The sequence below is a fragment of the Toxotes jaculatrix genome, chromosome 18 (assembly GCF_017976425.1).
Source record: "Toxotes jaculatrix isolate fToxJac2 chromosome 18, fToxJac2.pri, whole genome shotgun sequence".
Taxonomy (NCBI): Eukaryota; Metazoa; Chordata; class Actinopteri; family Toxotidae; genus Toxotes; species Toxotes jaculatrix.
Genome location: NC_054411.1, coordinates 18,000,771 through 18,028,287, shown reverse-complemented (window position 1 = coordinate 18,028,287; position 27,517 = coordinate 18,000,771). Strand labels below are relative to the sequence as shown.

General features: G+C 41.6%; 1 protein-coding gene across 2 annotated transcripts; it reads left to right on the top strand.

Moving 5' to 3' along the window:
• The first annotated feature begins 168 nt into the window (after nucleotides 1-168).
• On the top strand, nucleotides 169-26,452 carry LOC121197901 (paralemmin-1-like). 2 transcript variants are annotated; one of them, XM_041061659.1, is made up of 9 exons: nucleotides 169-291; nucleotides 16,602-16,653; nucleotides 17,842-17,922; nucleotides 20,441-20,568; nucleotides 21,013-21,154; nucleotides 22,164-22,188; nucleotides 23,051-23,131; nucleotides 23,886-24,482; nucleotides 25,657-26,452. In XM_041061659.1, exons 2-9 carry the CDS (start codon nucleotides 16,609-16,611, stop codon nucleotides 25,827-25,829), a joined length of 1,272 nt encoding a protein of 423 aa, XP_040917593.1. In that variant the 5' UTR covers nucleotides 169-291; nucleotides 16,602-16,608; the 3' UTR covers nucleotides 25,830-26,452. The 2 variants fall into 2 exon arrangements, with proteins under 2 accessions (XP_040917593.1, XP_040917592.1); XM_041061658.1 differs by having other exon boundaries at nucleotides 174-291; nucleotides 23,886-25,799.
• The last annotated feature ends 1,065 nt before the right edge of the window (nucleotides 26,453-27,517 follow it).

The following is a 27,517-nucleotide window of genomic DNA, read 5'->3' as shown; positions in this document are numbered from 1 at the left end:
TTTATCAGAGGCTGAAGTGTGCAGCACATCGCTCCAGTCTGCCCCACTTACACACACACACACACACACTCACGCATACCGGGACAAAGCCACTCCCACCTCTCTGAAGTTGTGAACTAGCTCAGTTTGTTCTCCCAAAAGTCATTAGAAGAGGCCTCAGAGCCACGCAGGAAACAGTGACATCTGAGACTACTGACTGAGCTCATGAAGTCTGTTTGCAATCCAATTCATTTTCTAAAATAGTTTTTTTATTCAGCTGCCGTGAAGTTTACCACCTGCGAGCTGTGAAAGGTAAGACGCCTTATTCGTTATTGCTCATACCAGCTGAATTATTCTGTGAACTTTCTGACTATGTGATGTTGCAAACTACATCTCCTCCACTTCCACAAAGACACAAATAAGCTCAGACACAGACTGTTGCCATTCAAACCTTTCACTTCAGCTAATTCAAGCCTGGAGGAAAACAAATGCAAGAAGCAGTTACTACCGTGATAATTCCAGTATATGAACATACAAACTGCTTGAATAAAAAGTCAGACTTTTAAAACTTAAATTTTCAAATGGAGAGGGGAAGCACGAATGTCCTGTCACAGATAAAAACAGTACAAAAAAGGGTGGATGTGAAATGCAAGGCTGGTGCTGCAAATAAAACTAGAGTCTGCATCCAAAATAGCTGTTTTACATGCAGTCCAGACCACACAGTAAACAACAAGTCATTCATGGGTGACTTACAATGCGTCCCAACCAGTGGACACTGAACTAACAACAAAGACCTCAGTCCATGGCTGCAGACAGAGTTAATATGACCCAACTGTTAAGGAGACAGATTGCTGTGGGACACTCTGTCTGTTCGTCACCCAAGGCACAAGAAGCCCATTTAGTGTGGTAGCTTTTATTAAATGTGGTGGCTGCAGTCAAGGCACACCACCACCATCACTTATCAGCATCACTGTCATCATCCTCATCACTGCTACTGCCACCAATTTGTCCCCAGCTCTCTGTAGCTCTGGTTTTGCGTTCTACCCACTGCTGTCAGCTGTTCGACTGTTTTCTCCTCTGACCGAAAACAGGAAAATAGATGCTGAGATGATTTAGACACAGGATAATTTTCAAATTTTCAGTGTGTACCCTGATGTCAGGCTAAACCCCCCCCCCCCCATGTATAGCCACCTGTGTTTAGAACTTTTTGAATGAGGGGGGGGTAAGCTAGGGACACAGGGTCAGAGGAGAGGGCCTTTAAATTTCACTCAATCCTTTTTAATAACACCTTTGAGTCCAATGCAATAAAATTCAACATCACTATAAAACTACAGTACAGCCTCTAAAATTACACAAAGATAAATAGTTTCCACAGAACCTGAACATCACAATCCTCATCATTTACAGCAGTGCTGCATTAGTTTTTGTACCTAAAGTAATAAACTTGCAACTAAATGGTGACAGATAGAAATTTCAACTTGTCATTGTAGAAACAGTAGAGGTGTTATTAATAACTATTTAAGAGTCCCAGTCAGCCCATGATGGTGTAACTATGATTTCAGTCATCATTATTTTTACATTTTAGCATGGTTCAGAGGATCAGCCTTTCACTAGCAGGGGAAGAAATAGACCCAAGCCGTGCTAAAGAATCATGAAATGCACAAAAATGTGTTCCTGCATGGTAAGATAATGAAAGGAAACCATGTATTTATTTTCTAAAAGAGCAGTAGGCTAGACATTGGGGGTGTGTGTGGATGCATTTGGCTGTATTTGTTATGTTTCTTCTGCATGTTGGAGCTGTGTGCAAGCATCTGAGAGAGAAAGAGAGAGGGAAATCTGTGGCATGTTGAGGGGTTGACAGTGTTACAACCATCCAGATTGGCGCCCAAGGCTGCTAAGACTCGCTATAAGACACCCACATGCTGAATCGGAGCGCCTCATTAGGTAGGACACGCAGCGGTGGGGGCGGAGGACGAAGAGAGGATGGGTGGGAGAAGGGATGAAGATGAAGGGAACAGTTCTTCACGCTCCATCTGGACTGAATCTTTAAAATTGCTCCTGCAGTGTCGGGACTTTACAAGGGCAGTTCAAAGTGTTGGTGACATGGAGGAGGGATGGAGGATTGTAGGTCAGCGTGAAATCCTCTGAACGAGCATCATACTGAAAATGATGCAAGATCTGAGCTATCGGACTTGAACTGCCCACAGCTCTTAAATGTGTAATGACGATTAGTTATCGCTGGCCAAGCACACTCAAGTGCATAATGGGGTTCTGAGGCCAAAATGTCAAGTACAGTGAGTAACAGAGTGGTAAGGAGGTGGTGGTAAAAACTAGCTTAACCAGACTTGTCAGCGTTTCTATCCTTAATGGATTTCTTACAAAATGAACAACTTCCTCACCCTTTACAGATCTTAAACCCCACTTGTGTAATTTCTCCCACTCATAAAGTGTCTTAATAAGCCTCTTAATATACTTGCTTCTCTGCTCATGTAAGTGTAGTCAAGCTGCGCGTTCACACTGCCTGTGTACTGTATAGTATGAGAGCTTTTAGGATTAAATAGTATTGCCAGTAGGGGGCAGAATAGGCCTGAATCGTCCCTTGCCAATGCTGGAATGTCTTCCGTGACAACTTTAGCTTTTGTATACCGTGCTCCCATCATGTACAAATGTATGGCAAGCACCTGCTTCGAATATTATCACCCCGCGAAACAGCTGTTACCAGTTGTGATCGGGAGTATAAATGTGGGTTAGTACGGCCCTGTTCTACCTCAGAGTTGGCTCAGTAGGCCGTTATTGTGAGCCAGGCCTTCAGCATCATTGTTACAATAATAAACGTGGAACGTGCTAGGCTTAGTTTAAAAAATTACGTGGTAATGTTTAGGAAAAGATCATGGTCTGGGTTAAAATAACAACTTACAAAAATAGCAACGCTAATTATGGGTTTGATGTAGGAAATTAACAGTTGTCTCCGTTCTTATCCAACTTTTGTTCCTGTCATAATTACTACAGCCACTAGAGGTCACCTAATTATAAAGCATAACTACGGGCTGTAACGAGCTGCTTGGCTAGCCAACCTATGGGGTCATTTTTCAGGGGAGGGCAGTGTCGATGATATTCACCCTCTGGGCTATTGGTAGGTGCAGTTTGCCCCCTCTGAAGCATAATTATGGGTGTGATGACAAATGATAACAGTCATTTAATGTGATGCGTGGTGTTAAAAATCAAGTATATCAGAGGCTTCAGGTGTTGCACCACAACGAGCCTCCAGAGCAGCTTCAGTGTTTCTTTACAAAGACTCTAGAACTCTACAGATCAAAATTTCCTGGGGGACACAGACAGACAATGTGTAATGTCCCAGAAAAAATATCTGTAACAAGACAAGTCATTAGAGTGAATTTGGTCAGATTAGCAGCAGCATGAGATTGAGTGATATTCTTGTGGGAAATATTCTTCTTGTTTACTTTGTTGGTTGTGGTGTGCTCAGTTCAGAGTAGTTCGCTTTAACTGCGTTCATGTACTCTAAATATGTCTTTCTCAACGAGCCTTAGAAACAGATCTAATTTAATTTTGAACTTGTGGGAGTGAGGTTCTGTCCATGATGGTGATTCTCAGACATCAACTCAATTATATTCTCCTCCACCCTGGTTTGCTCTGAAGTGTTGTTTCCTGTGTGAATCTGACAGTTTCTCACACAGTTACACTACTGGATCCTCCACTTTTGCACTGAACACTAACCTGAAATGCTCCCCATCCCCTATTTCTGTTCTGTCCCAGCTTAAACTCCCAGGTTGTTGATGTCCATCATGTGGCTTAAAGCAGTTCAAGATGACACAGGCAGACAAGCTGAAAAAAGACCGAAGTATTGCAGGGGCCTGCAGCACACAATGAGCTGTCAGTTTGTGATGGTGAATCAGCTTTGCAACATGATGGATGGGCACCACTGGGACACAAAACCTCTGCCCTGATTTGGTTGTTTGGTTTATTTGCAGATAACAAAGCCATCATTTTTAGACTCATTACAGACCAACAAAGAAAATGCTTCACTGTCTCAGTTACTTGTTCTCAGCCATACATCCATCTCGTTCTTTGTCTTTATCTTTGTCCTTTTCCTCTGCATAATTTATGAGCCTGTCCGTCCCACACACCCATTACTCTCTCATCAGGTGACCCAGTTATGAGGGGGAAGCCTGCACCGCAGATATGGCCAGCGTGGGCCTCATAAATCAACATTTATGGAAACATTGTCCACTCATTCAGATGTTGAATGTGCAATCAGAGCTCACTCTAGCTCAGTGACACAGCTGGTCTGGTGTTCCACTGCAGCCGTGCTCCCTCTGTGTTATTGTTAAGATATTATACAATAAAGTATTTCTACTGGAATGCACTGTGTAGAAATCAGGGTTAAGAGACAATAAATAAAGCAAACAGTCAAGTGGTAAATGCTGATGTTGAAAATGTGTTTCAACATCAGCGTGAGGGCAAGAAGCTTCTGACCCTGGATTAGTGATTGGCATCCAGAAGAAGAAGAAGTTTAGAGCCAAGGATAACATTCAGATTTCTGACCTGTGTGGTACTTTGTAGGGACACATTAGGGCCTAAATAAAAACATATATCTCCCCAACGTGTTTCAACATATGACAAAAAAATTCAATTTTGTCCTTGTTGAGGTGCAAGAAGTTGTAGGACATCCAACCAGTGATTTAACACGGTTCAAGGCTCCAGGGGGACAAGGATAAGTTTAACTGCGTGTCAGTACAGTATAAACAACTGGAAACAACCAGTCACTTTTTACTCATAGATCCTCAATCACATGGAGAAGAGCTGTTTCAGTACTGTGGTTAGCACTGAGTCCTGATTGAAATGTATTATGCAGATGTTTAATGGTCAGGTATCCTGCGAAAGGAAATGTTGCTATAGAATGAGTTTCCTATTAGACAAAAGAACATATCTATCTATCTATCTATCTATCTATCTATCTATCTATCTATCTATCTATCTATCTATCTGTCTATCTATCTATATATACATACATACATACACACCCACACACACACATATACATATATATGACCATGGAGATAATATTATGTAAATTGACTGGATTATGATAGTTTGCTCTTTCTTCCTACGTTTAATTAACCTAAGTCAACCTTTAGCGGGATAACCCCTCTGCAACACCCTGTGTCTCTCCAGATCAGTGTTTAAACATAGTCTGGATCCAAAAAATGGGTCACAGGCCTGTTGCCATCTATTTGTATGTTTTAACGAGCTCAGGGCCAAGGAGTGAGATTATTTTCTTAAATGAATCCCACGTTGCTTGAGGTTAAGAGCCTGCGTGCCTGAGCCCTTTGCTTCACAATGGAATTAAGGCTGTAATAACACGCTTAGTGGTCATTTGTTTTTTACATTTTAAGACAGCAACGCAGATTAAGTGAAGTGGAAATAAGAAGTGATCTGAGGAACACAGATGCAGAGGGCTATTTAAAGAAAGTGCATCAGCAGAGGCTTGAAATATCTTTGCTATTGCCAAAAATAGTTTTCCCTCTCACCCTTAAAACTTCTTTTGCTAGCTGCAGCTTGATGGATGAGAGGAAAGAAATGCTCATTTTGAGAGCTTAATGTATTGTAAAGAGTAAAAGGAAAAGTATGGTATGGGCACTGGAATTGTTACCAAGCCACAAAGTATTTTATGAGCCTAGTTTTAGTGGAGAGTTAGTGGAGAGCCTGTTAGCTAATGCTAACAGGGGGTTACATGTTTAAAGGCATTTTGGTTATCACACAGATGTCTGGAACAATTACATTTTTGCTTGGGGCGAAACTAAAATTTAAATCCAGTATTTTCTCATACCATAAATGTATGGTATGTGTTAGTATACGGTCATCAGTAATGTATAGCATATGCAGTTTGATGTGCTAAGCACATGCTTGTTCCTTTAAGCCCCTTTAAAGTGCAATTAGCAGCATAAATTGAGCTACGTAATGATGATCCTTTTTCATGCAGTGTGAACCCTATCTCACATCGCAGATCCCTGCCTTCTCTTCCTACACTCAGGGGAGGAGATACTGTATGAAGGGCAGAGGGAGAGAGGAAGGGCAGCCTTGAACATGGCATGTAGTAAATATGAAACAGAAAATTGTTGTTGAGCTTTAGCAGGACCTCTTGTTTGTCTCTCTACCTCGAGCGATGTTGCTGTATGTGGATTCAGCCCACAGACAGCCAGCCAGCAGCACAGTGCAGAGTTACTGTACATACAGCCGTCACGGATCCGATTTCTGTGTGTATGTGTGTGTGTGCCCCTAGGACTCCATGTCCCATGTTGAATAAACAAGAATTAATCTGCGCTGCCAGATAGAGTACGACAGAGCTCAATCTGCAATCTGTGGGAGAACAGAGAGACAATGCTGCTTAACTGCTTCTCGTGTGTGTCTTGTCTATCAGCTCCAATGCATGCTGCATGTTCTTGCTCGAAGCTGGTTAAGTGCCAGCATGCCATGTCCTTCTGGCTACTTTGTGGGCGGATCAATGTGTGCACATTTGGTGAAATCATATGTTTCCTCTGGAGAATGTGGGTGAATCTGTGCGTGTGATCAGAATGTGTAGGCTGCAGCAACTTTGATTTCCTTCAACAGGAGGGAAATATCCCATGGAGAGGTATGGTAGGCTTATAGCGTCTTAGCGCAAAGATTAGCCTTAGTCATCATCAAGCAAACGCAGCAAGAAAGATTAAAGCTGTGATGACTTTGAAAGCTCTGGTTCTGAACAAGGAAAGACACCTTGACATATGACAATAAAGCTGTGGACTTAGGCAACAGAGGATTATGTTGTATACTGTTGACTCTTTATACAAGATTTGTGTGTTCTTTGCTCAGGCGGTTTAAGTGATTTGGGGGCCGTGGGCAAACCCAGGCACAGAGCCTTCCTTGTGATTTATTCTCACCCTTTACCTGAGCCAGAACATTATTGGTACTAAGCAGATAACAGATTGCTGCAGTACTGTATTTAAGTATATTTGAGGTAGTTGTACTGTAATATTTCCATTTCAAGGAACATACTGTACTTTTTATTCCTCTACATTCAGCAGCCTTGGTTACTTTCAGATAAGATTCTTACTCATAAAACATATGATCTGATCACATGATGCATGTTCTTGAACAAGCAAACCATGACAGTCTAACTGAACTCAGCTGCAGAAGAAATATTTAAGAACAAAAGTGGCCACACCATCACAAGATCAATACATCAAGCTTAGTTCCTGGAGAGATAGAAAAACAACTTCATCACAGACACAGAATCTGCTAAATAAATAAGGCTATAGCAATTAGCTAAAATACAGTCAAAAGAAGGCTGTCCTGTAGCTGTCTCAGAGGACAAGGAACAGTTTCTAAACTGCTTCTCAGGAGGGGAAACGAGGCCAAACGAGGCCAAACACTTGGGGTGGACTAAGAAATACCAGCGCTTCTCAGTGGACGACTGGACAGAAGTCCTATTTACTCGTGGCAGTAACAGAAGGGTGTATGTAAGGAGACAAACAGGAGACAGAGTGACACCACAGTCTGTCAAACCCACACTCTGACCGAGAAGAAGCACCACTCCAATCTTCAGAGACATGCTGTACTCCCTGAGTTGCACGTTCGTGGAGAGTAAAGTCTGCCCGTGGTTCTTTGTGTCTTAGCGTGCTGCTTAAAAAAAGAGGGGTCAGAGTTCAGTACAGATGTCAGCTAAGTGCCAAAATAGCTTGACCAAGGTCATCACTGTGGGACGGCGTATTTAAACGTGCAGCAGGTGCCTGATCACATTTGCTTCAATTAGCTTTTGTTACCTTTGTATATTTTACACATTCAGCTTTGCTAATAAGTTATAGGTTGACAGAGTAGACTAATGCCTGGAAAAGATGAGTGTGAGGTGGGAAGAGCTTTTTTTTCTGTTCACTGTCTCTCTCAAGACATACTGCAGCTTTTTAACATGCTGGTAAAGAAATGTTCATTACTCTGACGGCTGTGTTGTTTGTACTTGAATAAATTTATTACATTAAGTTTTTATGTCGCCATCCATGGGAATTACTCTGAACCCATAACAGAAAATATTGATTACCCTTGTTATTTTGGCTTGATTGGAAGGCAGTGTGGTTTTAATCTAGTTAGAAGCAAAGCTATATTACAGATGTGCTTTACAGCAACGATATATAAATAATGAGCTCCATCAGCATTCATTTTCTGCAACACTGTGTATTGATTGTCAATTTAGAGATCAACTGAAACAAAATGAACAGGCCGCTGTGTGATTAATAATGTGACAGCGAGCTCTGGAATGCCAAGTCCAACCAGCTGTAGTCGTGCGTTTTGAAAGTTCAGCTGAATCCAAAAAAAGAAAGAGGAGTGGGGGCAAAAAAGATTAGGAGTACTGGGGCAGCATATGAGATTTGTCCAGTCCTGCAGAGGTCAGCGTCCTCTGATCAAAGTAAAACCATGGTTATTTTAGGAGACTGAGGCCCAGAAAAGTACGTGCCCACATCTGAGAAAGGTGTATTTTTGACCAAAGCTACAAGCACATAATGTATGTATTTAAAAAAAAATTGCCAGAAAAATAATTCAGGCTTTGAAACCAGGGCTTCAGCTACACATCACTTTGACTGACATGTAGGTCTCATAATCTTTTAGTCTAGTTTGGTAGAAATATCGGGCATTTCTGCCTCCCACAGTGCACCACTGCAGAATTTTATGAACTTTGTAATATCATCGTATGGCATTGAGTTCATCTGTTAGATCTTTATAAGTACACGCTCATTATCTTTAGATTGGTTCACTTATTGGACCAAGTTTAATTTGATGTGGGCGGCCTGTCACAGCCGAGGAGGCCCGAGCTTGAAATGCAACTGTGGTATCATTTAAATAATGGCCCGCCTGAGGTGATACAGAGAGAGGGAGACAGAGAGAACGTGGCAATCCCAGCATCAGTTATGACACCACCGCTTTAACACGCTGCCATAGCATGTTAAGCATACCACACACACGAGCATGCTGATCTCCATTCTGTTTTATAGCAGCAGAAGCTGAGACTGAAGCCAAGTCAACAGCTTGTGAATACATTCCTACAAGAACAAAACACTGCTGCAGGTGCATTTATAAAGCTTTTGTTTCAGGTGAAATAAAGCACACGACAAGAATTAGACTGCTACACGTAACTGTCCTCCAACATGTATACTTTGGTCTTTAAACCCTAAATAACACAGACAGGACAAAGTGTCTCTCGTCCTGCAGCTCTAAAGTAGCTGTGCTTCCATGTATTCTTAATTCAACTGTAAACCAGCAGTGATAAACTGCAGGCCAGTGCAGATGTTGTGTCTCAACCCTAAATTCTTTGATCCCAAAACACACTGTTTATTTTTATGACTAAAGCTCTGTATATGCACAAAGACAGAAATATGCATAAGCACTGAAATTTAGGAAAGTTAATGTTTTAGTTCATAGCACTTAAGTGATTTACAATAAAAGATAAACTGAAAAGAAATGAATTATTGTCATTATTAATCATTTAAAAGGGCTTTAGACTGTCATGCTGTATACCATGTGTACATCTGGCCTAATGTCTGCATGAGTTGAGCACCTTAATGTTTGTGGCTCTTAGGAGGGCCGATGACTTCCTTCACCACTCCCACAGCTCAGCACAGACTGCAGCGGGACACGTTGGAGAAGATACATCATATTTCTCTCTAACAAAACAGAGAGAGTGAGAGCATCAGAGCATCAAAGTACATGTACGCTGAGGAGAGCTTTGAGAAAATCTGAGCGTGCGCAAGGGGAGCAAAGTGAAAACAGAGCGAGCGAGAAATGTGGGCAACAGTGAGCAACATCATATTTCAGCGATCTGTTATTTGAGCAGAAGGGAGGGGTTAAATACTGAAGGCTGTACGGGGCAGCGCTCAGCCTGCTGGGAAGCACAGGCGTCCCTTCTCTCTAATTAACAAGCACTTGACAGAGCCGCTCAGACAAACAAGGCAGCAGAGCACACAGCAGCCATCTGCAGCAGCCTCGTCTGCCGGGGCTTTGATGCTGATTTGAGCCAATGATGAAGTAAGTCACACTGACATCAGGCTGCATGCAGGCCTTTGAAAGGAGCAGACACACACGATAGCTCACAATCTGTGCCGCAAGATGACAACTCCACGGAAATAAACCCATCTGACAGTAGAGGAGGACCTCGGAGGCTGAAGTAAAAACAGAACATTCATATTAAACGAGACAGAAAGAGCTAATACCTTTATGAGAAGGACGTGATGTGATGTGATGTAAAATGCACAGGTTAATGTATATACACATACACACATTCACACCTGCATGACGTGTGGACATGATGCTAAAAGTCAGCTTCATTACTCAGTCCATAGAAGCTGTCATGTTGGTTCGCTGTATCATGGCGGTCTATGAAGAGTGTCAGTCTTTGGGTCCTTCAGGGCTGACGTAGTTCCACACCTGCTATGCTACTGTCTTCTTTGAGATGTGAAAGTAACTGACTCTAACTAACTCTTATTGACAACACTGCAACAGGTAAAGCGGCTAAATCAACTTCTGAACAAGAGGTGGGCTGCATTAGGCTACAGAGTGTGATTCCACACATGAACGGAGGTCACACAATAAGACTTCAAAGCAATCAATAGTTGATTTGTCCATTCAGCTCTAAGTTTCCACTGATGGACAAAATAATGCAACACATTTCGTCATAGTTGTCAAAGATTTTTTTTGTTTTTGCTGTGAAATATAGAAAGTTGTTTGTTTTTTTTTGGTTTTTTTTTTTTATTGACAAAATTAACACCGGGCTTGAGTCAAGTCGTTCCAAGTCAAAAGGCTAAAGTCTAAGTGAACTCACAAGTAACTGGTGTTTAAGCCAAAGTCGAGTTGCAAGAATCATTTGACGTTTTTTCAAGTAAAAGTCACCTTGGCCCACACGTCTAGTTTACTAAAACTATAACCATAGAGCACTTACGCTCTAACTGTTCACACCCACTCCTTCCCAGCACTTGCACAATCGTGCTGTCACTTCTCACCAGACTTGGACAGTGAGTCGTGTGTTAAAAGAAAGTGACAGCAGTAAAAGGCCATTTTGAACCCCCTGGGAGAAGATACGGCAGGAGAAGATACGATGCCGCCTCTCCTGTAAGCAGTGCAGGCTTTGAAATCCATTTGTCTGCTTTTCCCCCTTTCTCTCCCTGATCCTCCAAAAAATGTTTCTCCTACTCAGCTACTGAAACGTCAGAGAGTATGACTGGGCAGTAAAATAAATATTCATCTCGTATTTTATCTGCATTGCAATTTAGAAGAGATCTCTGTGGTAATTCAGAAAAATATGGGAATGTTTCTTGATTTCAATTGTTAGTCATCGTCTAAAGCTGCGTGAGCAATTGAAATGCATTTCCTACCTGCGTCTGCGTGTTACAGTGCTCAGTACAGCATGTTCTGGGCTCTGTGTGCTCGATTAATTATGTGCATCAGAGAGTTCAGTAAACCAAGCAAGAAACCTCCATTTGTATGGGGAAGATGAAGGATGTTTGCATGTTGTCCAATGTCTCCTTCACTGAAACACAACAAGAGTCACGCTGGAGCAGGAAACAAAATTAAAACGGTCATTTTTTGCTGAAGTATAAGCAGAACAGTATGTTTTCTCCACTGAGTTACTGCAGCCGAGGAAGTAGTTCACACTACAAATGACCAGAAATCTCAATTCTACATTTCCTAGCTGTATATCAAGCTGGCTGCACACAGAGCGTCTGTCTCCCTGAGATGTTCTGTGAAAGAAAACGCATCCACCAGTGTAAGCAAAGTAGAAAAAGGGTTCACAAAACTGTATCAGTAAAGAAGTCAGAGGTCACTTGCACGAAAGTAGAAAATATAAAGTCTATTACTGTGAGCCATCTTTGTGTAATTAATGGTGTTTACTTTAGCATTCAACTAGAGTAGCTTCCTATTTCTGCTTTTGTAGTTTATAAAATATGAATTAGACTCATGTCCTTCAACTCCACTGAAACAGAAAAATAGCAGCAGTTCGGTCGCTTACTGTTCAATGGATAATGGATTCACTCACCTTTTAATCATTGCGCAACAAAATTGAATTAGTCAACTACAAATTCAGTCCCATCACATTTTATTTATAATATCTAGCAATGTCAACTGTCACAGACCTGTATAGTCCTGTATCAGTAGTAGGGCTGAGTCAAAACAAACACACACTGTAGGATGTGTGCTGATTTCTTAGCCAAAATTCATTTTAATTCCTGTTAAATTTTAATCTTAGACTTAAAAAAAAACAAACAGAAAAATACAGCCATTAAAATATTGCATCAGCCTGGTGAACGGCCGCACTTCTCAATGTGAGTCATGTGCATTGTTGCAAAGAGCCTTTCTGTTCTGTTCTTTTGACCGTGGGGATTTCTCCTGGGTCGTAAACCCCCATGGAATTCAATCCACATCTGCTTGTCTTTCTTCACTTTTTACACTCGGTGCCCTTTGTGTCATTGGGCTATTTAGCTATTGGGTCATCTCAGTGTCCAGAGGAAGTGATAGACATGGTCTCAAATGATTAACATCTATCATATAAGCCTGTTTCCACAGGGCTACCATCAGAATAATGGTGTCTCGGAAACGCTGGCTACACTACCGGTGAAACATCAGCCACTACTATCACCCATTTCCCATCTCATTACCCCTTAGGCAGCACACACATACATCCACCACACATACAGTATCATGTTCATATTCACTCACTCCACGTCAGTGTGTTCTTTTGTTGTTACGTGCTTGTGTGTGTGCGCATGTATCGGCTGAGGCTGCTGTCATGAGGAGATAGCAGTTCCCCCGGGGTCGTCAGTGACCTTGTGCCTCTCAATGAGCTTCTTTCTCATATTCAAACAGAGAACAAACTCTCAGCAGTACTCCTCCTTCATGAACAGGCACAGCTCCTCATTAGTCCTCCTTCATATGTCACACAGAGGCAGTACGCTTCCCACCTGTGGCCTTGGCGGATGTTGTTGTGTTTCACAGACCTAATTTGTCTTGATCTTTGTGTTTGCTGTGATCTCTGCTGTACTTTGTTCTTTGTATCAAACTGTTTGGCTTTCAGTGACAAAGTTCTGTCAGTGAGATGATAAAGTAACACCACAGTACAACTGTCACCATCGCTACAACTCATCCTCCTACTGCGACTTCTGTAACCGACTCGGGACTTCTACCTTTTTATACTCCCTCCTGTATTTGTTTGTATACTAAAAGATGTACAGGGAATGAAAAATGAGCACCTCATATAACAATAGCGCCTCATCAGGAGGGAAAAGCAACCATCATAAGAAATAAGGAAATGCTCTTTGCCCCCCCCCCCCCCCCCCCCCCCCTTCCCCTGAGCCATAGTTGGACTCACTGGTGTTATGAGACAGGACGGGCCAGGGCTAGCTGGTTAGCATGCTAACTTCAGTAGCTATCTCTGCAACACATCAGAATATATATGAATATTTTTAGCTAAAATACTTGGTGTCGATCAAATGACACTGCAACAAAAATTCAAAATGATAAGTTTCACTTATGCAGCATATTTCATAGCAAGACTATACAACTTCTGCAGCAGCTATAAGTGATATTTGTGAGATAATGGTAATTGCAAACCAATGCATAACAAAAGATGTTTCCATGTATTTAAATATTGCTTCTATTATCAGTGCTATTTTCTTGTTAAATACTGCAATATTTTATCCCTAAAATACACAGCATCTTAAACCTAAGAAAAGAGGTCACAAGCACTGTAAACACTGCTTTGTTTTAAGAGGAGGGAACTACTACTACACTGTATTGTACTGGCTTTCCTGTTATTACAGTCGCCCTCTGCATAATACTGATAATGTCGTATTCCCACAGGGGATAAGGATCAGCTCCCCCTGCACAGAGGTCACAGTGATATCTAATCCATATTATTCCCTCCTTATGCCTGAACTCATCACGCAGGGTCAGAAACAGGCACACAGGGAGTTTTACTGAACACACCAGAGCTCCATCACCTCATTTCCAAACATGAAAAGGACATCTGAAGTTACCGCTCCCTCGTTGGGCGGCGCACTGACTCATCAGGCACCACTCTGGGGCCTGAAGCAGATATTGCCTTATCTCTGGTGAACTAACAAACAGTCATTAACGGTAAATTATTATACATCTCAAAGGGGCTTTAAGCCTACACACTTCAAAGAGACAGTCCTTTGCAGGGAGAGGCTTTGATGTAACGTGTGCGCAGGAAATCTGAAGTCTGTCACAGGATTATGAACCAAGGCGCATCGCTTTATATTAAGTTTCTGTGCATACCTGAACGTCTACAGAGAAAAGTCAAACCGAACAGATCACGACTGAAAAAAAAAATGATTTGCTACAGTTCACGGAAAAATATGAACATCTACCATATAATGTCAGACTCATATCACTCTAAGTTGACAATTTTCAAATGTATTTTCCTTGTTCTTATTTTTACTTTTCAATAATTTAACAGTGAAAACAGTAAATCCATGAATATCGTAACAATGTCGGGGCCACGGGTGTGCATGGTTTCAACAGGTGGAGCTATACTGTATGTTACAGCCTGGGCTGCGTTAAGGAAGTTCAGAGTGCAAGTTAAATGTGTGAGGAATGTGAGCTGTAGCCATCTACAACCTCACACTCCACGGCGACTCCCTCCCACTCTGCCTGACTAAGCTGAGACTGCCAGACTGGTCTTGGCAAGGGCTTAAATGTTTGATCTGTGAGTCAGGGTGTGATCTGATCTTTGTAGTACACTACGTTTTCTTTATCACTCCTCCTCCTCCTCCTCCTCCTCCTCCTCCTCCTCGTCTCTGCTTCACTGAGTGAGTCTGCTCCTCCATCAATCAATAATTCTTTGGACTGGCCTCCTCATTATCACGGAGCAGAGATCAGCTATGAGATACCGAACACTGGCAAACACCACATGGGTTTTACTCTGCAGATGGAAATAGTTTCTGACAAATAAATGTCCTGTTTACTTGTGTTTGAGCAGTAGTTGCTAAAAACCGCAGGGCCCGACTGTTTCAGGAAATTACCTTAGCCTTTTTGAAAAAGGAAACCTTGTGTTTGTGACCCAGTTTTTAAGATTTATATATTCAGTAGCACTGAAATAAAAGTCAGTGACATTATTGGAACAGACTGAAGTTGGAAACTGTTATTTTGAGAGTTTAACTGAGGCACGTCTTTTCACTGGATTTGATGAACAAGAACAAGACAAAAGTCTGATTTACTGTCATCCACTCACACTGATGTCATTCCAGCTAAGCTGATCAGAGAAGTGATGGAGGAAATTGGCTGCAGTTTTCTTCCATATTTCAAACACTTCCCTTTTCTCTGTGTCAAAGACCAGTTTATAACCTCCTGTTGTCAGCCGCTGCTAAAATGACCCACCCTTGATCCATCAGTTTTCAAAGATCTCAGATCAATCTCAACATTGGAACTTCTGGATTTGCTTAAGAAAAACCACAACATCTGAATTTCACAGAGCACAGAAACAGCTTTTGTAAGAGGTCTGGATATTACTCTGTGTTAGTGCTACTTGACCTTAGTGCTGCATTTGACAGTATTGATCAGGCTTTGCTAATCAATAGACTTAAAGAGTGGGTGGATATTTCTGGAACAGCCCTGGATTAGTTTTCATCCTGCCTGTCAAACTGATAATTTTAGGTTTCAGTTCATTCATTAACCTCAAGGATCAAACCACGTCTGTTCTCACTGTATTTGCCACACTACAGAGCTGCTCAGCTGATGTTAGAGGCACAAAATACACAACATATTTTAAACTCTGACAAAACAGAGGTCATTATTATCCCTCATCACCTCTGTAAACAAACCCCTCTGTGTTATTTTTGACAAGCTTTGGACAACACACAAAAAACAGTCCAATCAATACTGAAAAAAATGATCCATGGTTTTATATCTTCAGGCCTGGATCATTATAAGGCTTTGTATAACTGCCTTAATGCTTGAGCTGTATCTCAGCTTCTGCCAGGCTCCTAACACAGACCAAACACACCTCTCACATCACCTCTTTGCAGTACATCAGAGTACAGCCATGAACTTTTAACCCCTTTTAATGTCCCAAAGGCCTCTTAGTTCTGCTGGGTTTGGCCTTTTAGCTGTTTCAGAGTCCAGGTTAAGGTTAAAGGGTGATCGGGCTTTTGCTGTACTGGCTCCTCGACTTTTCTTCCAGTTAGTATTTGGTCTGCTGACCCTGTCTCAAAAATATATTCAACGTCAGTCTACATAACAAAGTGAATAAAAAAATGTAAACACAGTTACTGTGAAGAAGATAAAGTATAACATGGTATGATCACATATAGCTGATGCTGAACTAAAAGAAGCCACAGGTATCTGCAGTATATACAGTATACATTACAACTGTGGGTTGTTTCCTATAGTTTCCTATTACCTAACATTAAATTTACTGTTGGTTTCATCCTTCATAAACAAAGCCATGACTCCTACACATTTTCATCTACTATATTTTTCCAAATTTACCTATTTAATGTATTTTGATGATTGTGACTGAATGCTTTCCTATAAATCTTTAATCATTTCTGTTTTGTGTGTTTTAGGCCAAACATGGATGAGGCAGAGACGTACCAACACAGGCTGTTAGCCATAGCGGTGAGAATGTCTTTCTGTCTTTCTTTACTTTTTACCCTTCTACTGTCCACTTCAGTCTGCCTTAAACCAACTGGAACTTTCACCTCATGTCAAAATAATCTTACCACACCGACATTGGCTTATGTCACTTCAGTGGAACGGTCTCACTTGATCTGCAGTGCCTGAAGTGAGCATGCAAAGAACATTCCCCAGTTAACTTTCTGGCCAATAATCACTGGTGTGTGAAATGAAAGGTTTGAGGGCCCGAGTGTAGCCTGCTTGACCTCTCTCCGATGTAAAAAAAAAAAAAAAAATCACCCCAAACACAAGTGACCCACTTCACCAGAGACAGCACAGGCCTGGAGTGGACCTCAACATGTTTACAGCTTACATTAACAGTACAGATACAGTGTCAGCATGCATTCAGCGTGCTGTGTCACTGAACTATTTCTCTCGGCATCCCTGCTCTCTGCCAGCTGTATCACCCCGTTTTAATCTGTCGGTCACGTCTCCTAAAAATATCCCCGTCTCTCTCTCTCTCTCTCGCTGTCTGTCTCAGTTCTCTGCTTTCCTACAGAAGAAGTCCTTGTCTTCAGGCACCGTGACTGCAAAGGGGTGTTACCAAAGAATTATATTAAAAAGCGGGTGTAACCCACCATAAGTCCACTGCTCTCAGATCAAGTTTTATCTGGTGTTAGTAGAACACAGCAGTTGTAGTTGTTTCAGTTCACAATAACCTGCTCTTTTGGACTAATTCAAGTTTGAGAGGTAGCTCACATGAAGACTCTTTACAAAGTATTTGAGGGGTAAGTAGTGATAACGATTCTGAAAAATTGTCTTTTATGTGTGCTTCACACTATGAAAATGACTTGCTAGTTATGTTAATTCTCACATATAAAAAACTGGCAGCTCAGACAGTCTGTCACTTTCTGCTGCTGTAGCATGAAAGTGAAGAGAGCTGAGATTAAGTAGAGATTCAGTCTTTGACAAAAGGCTCTGAGTGGGGAGGTCAAGAGGTAAACTGTGAATTTTACCATCTTGTTTTAACCACTATGGTCTGAGATTTGGTGTCACAATCTCAAAAAAACTCCTACGATTCATCACCACATCACAGGATTCACAGATTTTTCCCTCTGATTTTGCTGTCTCGTTATTACCCCCTCTGTTTAATCATAAACCTCCGTTTATCACTTCTTCTCCTGTCATCAGGAAAGGCGTCGACGACAGGAAGAAGAGGAGAAGCTGAGGAAGGAGACAGAGGAGGGATGGTTGAAAACGGCCCAGAAAAAGGTCAGCATCTATCACACCTGGTTCAAACAGGGTATGATGATACCTGATGATACTTGTTTTAATCTGTCGTCACGCTAAACTAAGCTAAACCAGCTGCTGGATGTAGCTTCATACCTACATCACTACAAGACATGAGGTATCAATTTTCACATTGAACTCTGAAAGAAAGCAAGTGTGTCTCCCCCAAATATCAAACTATTCCTTCAATAAAAAAAGAACCTTCTTTTTGTAAATGCCAGGGAGATTGAGGGCTGGGATCTACCCTACTTTGTTTACCCTCCTCTCCAGCTGCTTCATGTTAAAAATTGACCACTGCTGTGTCCCACCCTCATGTCCTGTCTCATGACTGTTGCCAAGCTGAGCTGCTCACTAGCTGACGTCTAGCTCAAGTGTTTTGGGTGGGGTCACTTGGATTCATACTCCCAGTAACACATGAGCAAACAAAAGTTTTCAGCTCAGTTTTCAGAGCTGAAAGCTCCAGGAACAGGGATTCCTTGTTAAGAGGTCAACCTGACCTATAGCAGGATATACATTGAATTAAAAACGCTGACTCTTCCTGTTCCTGTGCTGAAAATAATAAGTGAGAGACACTGCAAGAGAGGACGTGATGAGGACAAACAAACAAAAAAAAAAGCACATTATAGTGAAGTCCGTTAGGGATTCCTCACACTGAGCTGTTATGCATCCCATTAACTACTTCACTGTTCCCTGCAGGACACGCTCTTTTGAAAATTAACAACACATAACAACCTACATTATCTATGCCACCAGTGGCCCAGTGTTGCATCACGCACACTGTAACAGCCTCCCACACAAACAGTACACAACACATTTCTGCTTTCTCCAACCACACCTTGCCTCGGGGCATGTGAATTGCCAGCGGCAGGGACACACCATCCCTGCCGCAGTTGAATGAGTTTAGCCTGAAGATACCACAACACCTCCTTCATCTTAGTGGCGGCTAAATGTGAGGCAGAATTTGTCAGTTTCTCCTGCTTAAACCCGAAGGAGATGATGTTATTCTCAGCATCTCCGCTCCAGCTACTGCCTGTTTGTTTATTTTTCCTCGTTTGACCCACCAAGACAGGGGCCCATGCACTGACCCTGGACAGATGTGTGGCTGTAGATCTGGTAGGTGGATATTGCCACCTTCAGACAACACCAAACTTTCCATTTCCCACTGGTTTCAGTTTTTAAGCTAAGATAAGCTAACCTAACCAGGTGGTGGCTTCATAACTTCTGTATGCTCCTTTAGGTTGGTATCAATCTTCTCATCTAATCTGGGTAAGAAAGTGTTAAAGTGTTTGAAAAAAGGTATTGTCAGGTTTAGGCTGTCACTCCCACTCATGCCACTGCCTGCCTTTAATGACAGATTGTATCTCCACTCAAGGAGCAGGATGCCTGGGTCTCAGGGCAGGGGCACAGAGCTGTGACACCTTTTCACGATCACTCACAGGCAACAGCAGTCTGCTGGCCTTACTCATCCAGCTCAGCAAGATCTAACACGGCAGCACCACAGGCCTTGCTCCGTCTATGGAGGGGTCAAAATGGCAGAGGACCGCTGCCAGGTGGCTGGCTGCGTGTCATGATCCCCAAAATGAGCGCTTCTGTTCTGTGTTCACACAGGAGGAAGGTTTGCTGTGCAGTCTGTTTGTTTTGGCTGCGTCTCGGTTTTCTGTTGGGGAAGATGTAGTGTTGCAGACTCGACAGCTCGCTGGATAACAGAAGGACATAGTTGTGGTAATGTGGGTCCTTCCATGGACCAAGGTTAGGATATTATTATTAGCTAATAATAAAAAAGGATTATTCACGACTAGCACACCCACTGTGCAGTAATTCCTCACTGTGTGGAAAGTGGTCCTACTCTTTACTGGATTTGGGGGACATTTACACTCCAGCATTACCCAAGAATGAAAATTTACATTTGAAAAAACAAACCAGTAGGTAGGCTCAGCGGCCAAACAGGGTTGTGTTTCAATGAAATAACAGTCTGATCATTTTTCCATATCATCCTCATAATTCTAGCCCCAAGCAGCTCTACACAGCAACACAAGAGCAGTCCTGTTCAGCTGCTGAGAATGCAGAGTTTTAGCCTCAGTCTTTTAGCAAATTATTATTTAGCCATCAAATGCATAGTTAAGACCCTCTTACAAGATATTCTTATTTTAAGATGAGTCATGGGGAAACACAGAAAAGTCATCCAGAGGAGACATTTTCAGCTCATGAACTCATGGAGTTGTTTGTTTAGTTGTCTAACAGACTCCAACTGACAGCAACTGTGGTCACTTTAGTCACTCGCTGGCTACAAATGAGAAACCTGCTTTTGTGTACCTCTGTCTGAAATAAAGAATCCACTGGTTAAATAATTACTGACAATTTAAATCTGCCATTACTATCACTGTAAACTGTGGGAAGAGGGAAAGCTTTGACCCCTCCTTCTTTTCTCTTTCATGCCTATCTGTCCCTCTCTCTTCTTCTTGATCGTAAGTTTGAACTTTTCTCTTCTATCCTCACACAGAGGAAGTACTTGAGGGACCAGTGGCTTAGTGAGACAACTCCACCTCCTGTCCTTCTTACACTGGACAACTTTAGGACCAGTCCTGCACAACAGGACGAAGCGGACAAAGCGGACGAGCACACAGCAGCGTGAGACACATTTTACCAGCTTCAACCAGATAAACTTAGAGACGGGGAGGAGCAGGAACAGTTGTGGTTTTAGGTCTTTTTAAACTACATTCTGTTGGCACGTACATAAAATATGCGAGTGAGACATTGATTTCTAAACACAGAAGATGCACTTCTATATTGACTGTGCTGAGATCATATAGCAGCCATGAGATTGCTGATGTGATGGATTACTGTCTGGGACATAAACACACACACACGCACACGCAACTCAGTGTCTCCTTTTTCTTGGTCCACTGCTCTGAATCATTTATGTTATGAGCTCTAATGTGCATATTTTTGTGTTGACACATTATGTCTGTGCCAATGTGTGCATGTATGTGTGTGTGTGTGTGTGTGTGTGTGTGTGTGTGTGTGTGTGTGTGTGTGTGTGTGTGTGTGTGTGTGTGTGTGTGTGTGTGCCAGGGAACTAACCAAAAGTCAAAAGACGCCTGAGGACGAGGACAAAGAGGCAGCTGATGCCAGAAAAGAGGAACAAGCTTCTCAGGAAGAAAACAAAGAGTCTGTCAACTGTACAGCTGCAGCCAGAACGCACAGCCACTATCAGGTGAGATAGGCAGATGTTTCCAGAGTACAGTAAGGACAGAAATGCACACACACAGATAAAACAACCTCGGATACATGGCAAATTCTGTGAGACCTCAGCATGAAAACCAAAAACGTTCATCCAACAATACCCACGTTTGCTATAAAAATGAGGCTTGACAATTTAGAAACATAATCAGCCCCACAGTATTTTTTTTTATTTTAGATGTTGTGAAGGTGCAAGTTTAAGATGCATAGTAAACATAGCACCACATCACCAATTAGTTAAATTATCCTCCAAGGCTGAGCTTTTTTCAAAATCTCAATTAATTCACTAATGAATATAAAATAAGGTCAGAGGATGCAAATGGTGTTCAGTTTGGCCACCTACCACGCCTCAGTGCTTTGGCAGTGGACTGTTAAATAAATAAACGTTACAACAAACAGAAAATATTTTACTCGTCTGTACAACTGGGATGTAAGTACCTCCAATTATGTATCATGAATAAAAAATACTGTGCTACCACATCATTTCACCGCATAAGTAAATCAAAACGGAACTTTTTGCTGAAGTTGGTTAATAATGAAACAAATTCCCTGTTTGTTTAGATGAATGTCGTTACACACAAATTTCTGTGTTTTGAAGCTTGATTTTTTCCACCTGATGTAAAATTTAGTACATTATTAGCCTATATTTTGTCTTACATGAAGCAAATGCATCACAGCATATGAACTTTAACTTCCACCAAATGTTTCACTTCACTAAAAAGCTCAAACATAGCTCAGTCTAACACTGGAAAGCAACAGCAGGGCTGAAATAATCTCAGTGACTCTTAACATGATGGGACTAAGCTTGGTTCAACACTTCCCTGATGACGACTGTGAAATATTTATGGCAGGGCACAAGTTGGGGAGGGCTCCAGAAAAGGTGGGAGGCGTGTGATAAAAGTTGCAGACTCAAGTTGTGATGCAGCGTTTTAAGCGTCTGACCATGGACAGCATTTAAAATTGTCCCTTTTCCTTACCCGCAGGCTGCCACTGACGAGGACACACGAGGTGAGAAGTCAAAGTCACTGTGGTCGTCATTAGCTTCTTACCATCGGCTTCTGTCTCTTCTTTGTCACTCTCATGACTGTTCCTTCCTAGAATCTATTCTCTCTTGACAGATGATAATTTACCATAACTAAATCTTGGCCTGAAGAATAGTAATTTAAATCAGAGTGACAGAATGGAGCTACGGCTCAGAAACAGCTCTTCTTCCACTGTAAGAACATTACTTATAATCTGCCTGCATCTGACTCTTTCCGTTTTACAAGAACGCCATTAGGGCACAAGTTTATCCCACCCCCTTCCCAGCCTATCTCTGCTTAGTGCACAAAGTTAAAGAGAAGTTGGGAGGGAAACAAAAATGAAAAGGGTGTGAGAGGATAAGAAAACGGCCATCGCTGACATAAGGCAAGAAAGCATTTGAGTCATCTTTAGCTAAAGTACAGACATTGGAAAAGAGTTGGATATTTCAGTAAACAGACAATACTTTAATAATGACTGTCTTACTCTTCAAAGTCAAGATGAAATTTGAATTCACCTAATCTTTGTACAGAGATTAGGTGACAGGAGCCCTGCATAGACAACAAATGTTGGTTGAAGATAGTTTTTAGCACCAGTTATGTATAGTTACCAATTTAACTTGTCCATCCCTTCATAACAGTTTTTATAAGACTACCCAAACTAAGAGGAATCAGTAATCCTCTAACCTCAGCGCTCCATGCATTAGTCTGTAATCACAACACGGCAAAGGTGTAATTTGAATTTGCCTACATTTTGGAACAAAAGGGCACAAAAGTCAAAAGTATGAGGATATAAAGACTTATTTCTAAGTTTTTAGTTTATGCAATGCAATGTATGTTTTCTTTTTCAGTGAATACAGAGACTGAGGATCGCTTTTCCATACAAATGGCACAAAGGATGTTTCAAGAAAGTGGGCAAGACGGCCGATCCGGTAAAGCACAGGGAAAGACTGTTCTGTAATGTAATATAAATTAGTAGATTCAGTATATATTAGATGTAATTGCAGGGTTGTATCCAGAACTGAGGATACCAACGTCATGTATTTAGTATTTCTGGCTCTATATTTGGTAGCTTGAATCCCCTGACGTGTAGTTTATCTACAACAACAGACACTTCTGTCTGTCTGACTGCAGCCCTTTATAACTATGTGACTTGGCAGTGCTGGAGTGGTCCCAAAATATTCACCATTGAAAAGGATAAACATAAGACTTAATAAACAGGAATTTAGGCAAAATAATATCTTCAGTTGTTTGCATTAGTCTCGCCCATCTTCTCTTGCAAATGATGACCCCTTTATTTAATGTCACTCCGTCCAAATTCAGCCTTCGGGGTACGACTTAATGATGGGACCGAGGTGAACAGTCTGAGAGCATTGTTATATTTAGCCCACTTTGTTATTTTTCTGTTCAATAATTTTTTATGCCAGCTGCATTTTGCTCATTGTGTCGCTATTGTCTCACATTAGCTAAACAAAGCACTGTTCCTGAACCAGCATCAACTTTTGCACCTCTCACCATTTAATTACACCCAGCTCTATGATGCTGATAAGGACAGATCAGACAAAAATAAGGACCTGTCCTGGACTGCATATGTCTTAAATATTTATCTGTAATTTAGCCGTGAGAGTAGTCTTGCCTCTAGCATTTCATTTTAATATAAATTCTGCTCTGTCTCTTGTATTGCAGTCCTGGGAATGTTGGCAGTGCAGGTCGAGAGAGACCCCAAGACAGGGGCCACCATTGTCAGGTCAGTGGCCCCTGTGTCCACACCGGCTGCTGCTCCACAGGCTACAACTGTCTTTGACGATGGCAGGAAGAGTATCCACGCTGTCGGCGGGTCAGGAGGCCAACCCTCGGCCAAAGAGCTCGGGCAGATCTTAAGCGTCATCGATGGGGTAGGGATGAAAGCGCTGCTAGATGAAGTCACAGTCGTGCCGAGCAAGGCAGAGAAGAAGACTGAGAATGCAGAAGCCAGCAGGACTCCAAAGGAAAAAGTCCTGTCTCTTTCTACCCATCATGCCATGTCAAAAGAGAACACTACGCAGTTAGACAGCCTCAGAAGCTACAATGTGGAGGCTGAGCTGAGCATAGAGGACGGTGCTGTAAGCGTGGGAAAAAAGGAGGATAAAAAAGAGGACAGAAGCATCATGGCACTGAGCGACATGGAGGGACAAGTAGACAATGTGGATGATCAAAGGTTGGAGGAAGGCCCAGTCACTCTTGTGTTCTTGGGATACACCGATGCCACAAATGGCCAAAGTCACAGCCAAGAGGACGGTGAAGGTATGCTCACCGTGGAACGAGTGATTATCACTGAGGACGGAGAAGAACATGTCTTAGGACCTGAACCGTCTGCTCCACCTCCATTAACATCAAACAAGGCAGCAGAGCAAGAGGCAGGGAAAGAGTCCCAGGACAAAGTATTTCAGGACATTCCCCTGGATGGAAATGAAGCAGGAGTTAAGGTCCAGGGTGAGACAGGTGACAGGGGGGTGCATAATTTATCTTCACCCAGTATAGCAGAGGGAGAAGGCACTCCCAAAAGCAAGACCTGTCAGTGTTGCTCTGTCATGTAAGAAAACGACTGAAGAGAGAGACTCGCTCATCGGGCTTAATTATAACATTTGTCATGTTATTAAACCCTCGTACACCATACGCTGCCTTAATAACTGATATGAGAGCATATAGCACTACCTTGTGTGGTCTTACAATGGTTCACTTCACTTTGCCAAAGACAGAGACATTTATTATGTTGTAAATCTTTGCAGCAGCTGTGGACTGTCAGCAGCTCTGAGAGACTATTAAAATCCACTTCCTCCACCTAGTGGACAAAGATGAGAACTTCAACATGCACTCCTGTTTACATGCAGATATTTCTTATGTCAAATGATTACTCTTTTTCTCCGCCTTGGGACTTGTCCTATGTCTTATCAGCCAGAAAGACTCCATATGTTTAGCATTTTTAGAACATGTCTCCTCCACAGTTATATTTCTGGGATTGTGGAACAGCGATCATGTATGGAAATCAAATTTGCCAAAAATATATTTAAGGCACCTTGTTATATACAACAGTATCACCATTTTGTTCACTTCTCGGTTCACCTGACACACACACACATGATTTGCCAAATAATCCTCATAAATGGGAAAGAGATTTACATGCTGGATATATTGAAGATGATGGGCAGTTGGCTCTAGACTTGATCAGATCCACGTTTACATGTAGCACACTGAGGAAGACTCAGTACAAGGTTCTTCACAGGCTGCATATCACCCTGTTGCCTTGTACAAAATGAATCGTTCCCTTTCTCTGGTGCATTAAGTGCCATTCTGATAGGAGAGTGTATTTTTATTGCTTCTGGGGGGGTGTAAACTAATTTCCATATTCTGGGCACCTATTTCTAAGATAATTAGTTGGATATTTAAAATGAAAAAATAATAAAGAGCCAGGTCTTAGGCCTTCCCTCCAGGAAACTCCATCTGCCTGCATCATACTGCAAACGTTGTGAGAAGCTCCTTTCAATTGCTCAAAAGTGCATCTTGCACAATTGGATCAAAGAGTTCCTGCCAAGTGTTACCCTGTGGTACAGAGAGCTTCCCTCCCCCATCAAAGATTACAGGCTGCCTTAAAAGGAAGAGACGAGCTGTTTCTGAAGGTTTGGACGCCTTTTCTAGATTATTTACCTGCAGACCTGAAAAACTTCTCAGAGTTAAGCACTTTTCAAAGTGAAGACACAGAACACGATACTGTTGACTTGTTACCCTAAACTCACATATACATGTAGTGGACTGGGAAAAACATTTTTCTTAATTTCATAAGATTAACTAACATACTTGTTTGAGGTCTATTTAGATTTAATTATATGACTTTTTGTTTCAAATCTCATTCAATTATTTCTCTGTGTTTTTGTTAGATGTGTAGATGTCAGGGACCGGGGTTTATTGTGCAATGTCCTGTGTGTTGTGCTGGTCCCTGTTTAAACTCAATAGAAAATATTTAAATATATAAATACATATTTTAGTGGTTGAATTAACAATGAAAATGTGGAAAAACAAAATGAGATTTTTTAACGCAGGTGGTGTTGTACTGGGGCCTCAGTACTTTTAAAATCCTGGCTACAACAAGGCAACTGTCCGATAAAGTGTTTTATTATGTTTTTTTCAGTCTGTTTCACTGAAATGTGGTGTACAACTGATTAATATCAGTGGATGTTAACTGGAATATATAAAACAATAAAATTATACTGATTGTGTCTACTGTTATTTCTTTAACATGTCGCCATTACTGTACTCAGAATTTCATGCACACGCAAAAAACAGCAAGATGCAGACAGTCCACATCTTACACACTCTAATGTATAACTCAGTATGGGATAGTTATTGTCAGCTAACATTAAATTCTTACACACAGATTGTTGAACATGATGTTATTACTTTGTAATGGCACATTCAACTCTGTATTGCTTACAATGTTGCTGTGGGTCATTTGAACTGTGCACTGCTTTTCACAGAGGAGGATTTGTTTGTTCACGTGACACAGAAAACTGGAAGGTACAGGTGCTAAGCAGATCAACTGGATCATCAGCTGGATCATTCATATTTCCATTGAGGTTAGTACTATCACGCACAGAGGATGACTGCAGCTCTACAATCAGGTCAGTCTCTCCTTCAGAATTTTTATATTATGGCTCAGCCTTTGCACTGTTTGATTTTCTGTCACAGGTTTTAATAGTCGAGCTTTGTCTGGTAAAAGCAAGAAAAAGGTATCAGCACAGTTAAAGATCATGTCACAGTATCAGAACGTCATGTTTTTCTGAATATCTGTATCTGATATCTAATATCTGTAAGAATGATCCAGTGTGTATGTGAACACTATGAGCACAACAGCCATTACCACATCTGTGTCCAAATATTGGAAAACAGAATAATGAAACTGTGAGTATATAATGCCACTTATATATTTTATTATTATTATTATTATACTATTCAATATTTTTGAATAGTATTTAAAATAATCTATAAGAGCCTTCTTCGTGACAAGAGAGGAGAAAATGCTCCTTGAAAAGAGGGAGGAATAAACAGGTTAAGCTCATTAAGGCACATTAATATGACCTGTTGCTTGAGCTTTATATTCAGTGTGTTGCTGCTGCTGTTGCTGTTTATAATCCTGAACTGCAGTGTGGCTGGCATAAAGCCCCTGAATGCAGGTGTAAATATAGACTCATACATTGAAACATGCAGCTCAGGGAACCAGATTACGCTGGGACAATGCTGCGATTAAGGAGTACACATCTTGAAAAAGCATTCAGTGACACTGC